The sequence below is a fragment of the Eurypyga helias genome, unplaced genomic scaffold (assembly GCF_000690775.1).
Source record: "Eurypyga helias isolate BGI_N326 unplaced genomic scaffold, ASM69077v1 scaffold22698, whole genome shotgun sequence".
Lineage (NCBI taxonomy): Eukaryota > Metazoa > Chordata > Aves > Eurypygiformes > Eurypygidae > Eurypyga > Eurypyga helias.
The window spans coordinates 6412-7835 of NW_010269175.1; the positions used below are offsets into that span (position 1 = coordinate 6412).

The 1424-nt window shown below is 58.5% G+C and overlaps 1 protein-coding gene across 1 annotated transcript in view; it reads right to left on the reverse strand.

Annotated features, from left to right (window-relative positions):
- Window positions 1–927, reverse strand: part of TBC1D20 (TBC1 domain family, member 20) — a 6313-nt gene extending 5386 nt beyond the window's left edge. Inside the window, exons 1-2 of the mRNA XM_010158020.1 lie at window positions 828–927; window positions 411–413 (exon numbers count right to left, since the gene is read on the reverse strand). Coding sequence (XP_010156322.1) covers window positions 411–413; window positions 828–927 — 103 coding nt within the window. The remainder of the gene's footprint in view (window positions 1–410; window positions 414–827) is intronic.
- Between the last annotated feature and the right edge of the window lie 497 nt (window positions 928–1424).

The following is a 1424-nucleotide window of genomic DNA, read 5'->3' on the forward strand; positions in this document are numbered from 1 at the left end:
GAAGAGGGGCCCCAGCCCAGGGAGCATCCACGTGGCCTCCTCTGGACTCGCTCCAACCAGTCGATATCCTTCTGATGTATAATTGATATAATTCAGAAGAAACCCCCCTCCCCCCAGGGAGAGTTCAAACAGAAAAGAATTTGTTGGCACACTGAACTATCCCGTGAAATCAACTGTTGTCTTCCAGCAGCTCTGATCACCTAATCCGGCTCTTGACTGACGTGGGGGGATGCACACTGCTGGCAGATTCAGGAACAACAAATTCTGCCCCAGGGACAGCGGCTGTAAAAGCCACAGGACTCGGAGCTTCTGCATTGCTGAGGTTTAAAAAACACACAGGTACATCATCTGGAAGGTCATTTTCCCTGCTCCTGCTCTGCCCCAACACCTCATGGGCTTCATGCAACAACCTGCTTCATCTATGCCTGGAATGGACGCCTCGGAAGTATTTTGGGCACGGCAGAGCTCAGCACAGCCACCCCTGCACGGCAGCAACGTGAACACGCCAGCCAACTGCTTAGGGCCACACCGTCTGCACTCGAAGCACCCTTACTCCCATCAGGGTCACTACAGATACCACCACCCTCACAGCGCCACGAGACCAGTGTTAGGAGGTCACGTGTCTCCAAATCTGCCTTTGACACACAACACTGCACGCAGCTACGGCGATCACGCTGCAGCCGAGCCCCCTTCGCACATGAGCCGAGTACACGGGGACAGGCAGGGGCTCCACAGGCAGGTGCTCCAGCCTCTGTGATCCTTCCTCTAGTGTGCATGGAGATGGCGGGCTGCTCCTCCAAAGCACCCGAGTCCCGGCCGTTCCGTACCTGGAAGAGGGGGCAGGTCGTCTGTATTAACACTCAGCAGCTTCGGCCACACTTTGCACCGAATCTCGTCGGTCAAGAGCCCGCCCTCGCTGATGGCCATCCGCCGGAGCGCGGCCACGTCGATGGGGTCGCTGTTCAGGGCCTGGTAGATCTCCGCCACTTTTCGCTTCTTCTTAGAATCAAAGTCTGTAAGAAAAGCACAGAGGGGGAAGCTGACAGGCAACACTGGCACACGGGAGGCAGCAACTCAGATCCAGGGGGCAAAATCCACTCACAGCAGTGTCACACACACGACAAGGGAGATGACACGGGACACACACCCTGCCAGGACGTTCAGGGACAGCTCCAGGGGGTCACCCACCAGCCGACTGTTCCCATCTCCACCAGCTCGGTGTCAGTGACACCCCCACCACTTCCCAATCAACGCCCAGGGCCCACCCTGGGAGGCCACCGCTGACCCTCCTGACACGGGAGTGGCCGATGCAGACCCCTCGGCTCCCATAGTCCCCAACAGATCGCGGCTCCGTCCCGGCCTGTGACAGCCGTGCAAAGCCATCCCGCAACTGTTTGCTCTCCGACACAGCCGCCAGCTCAGGC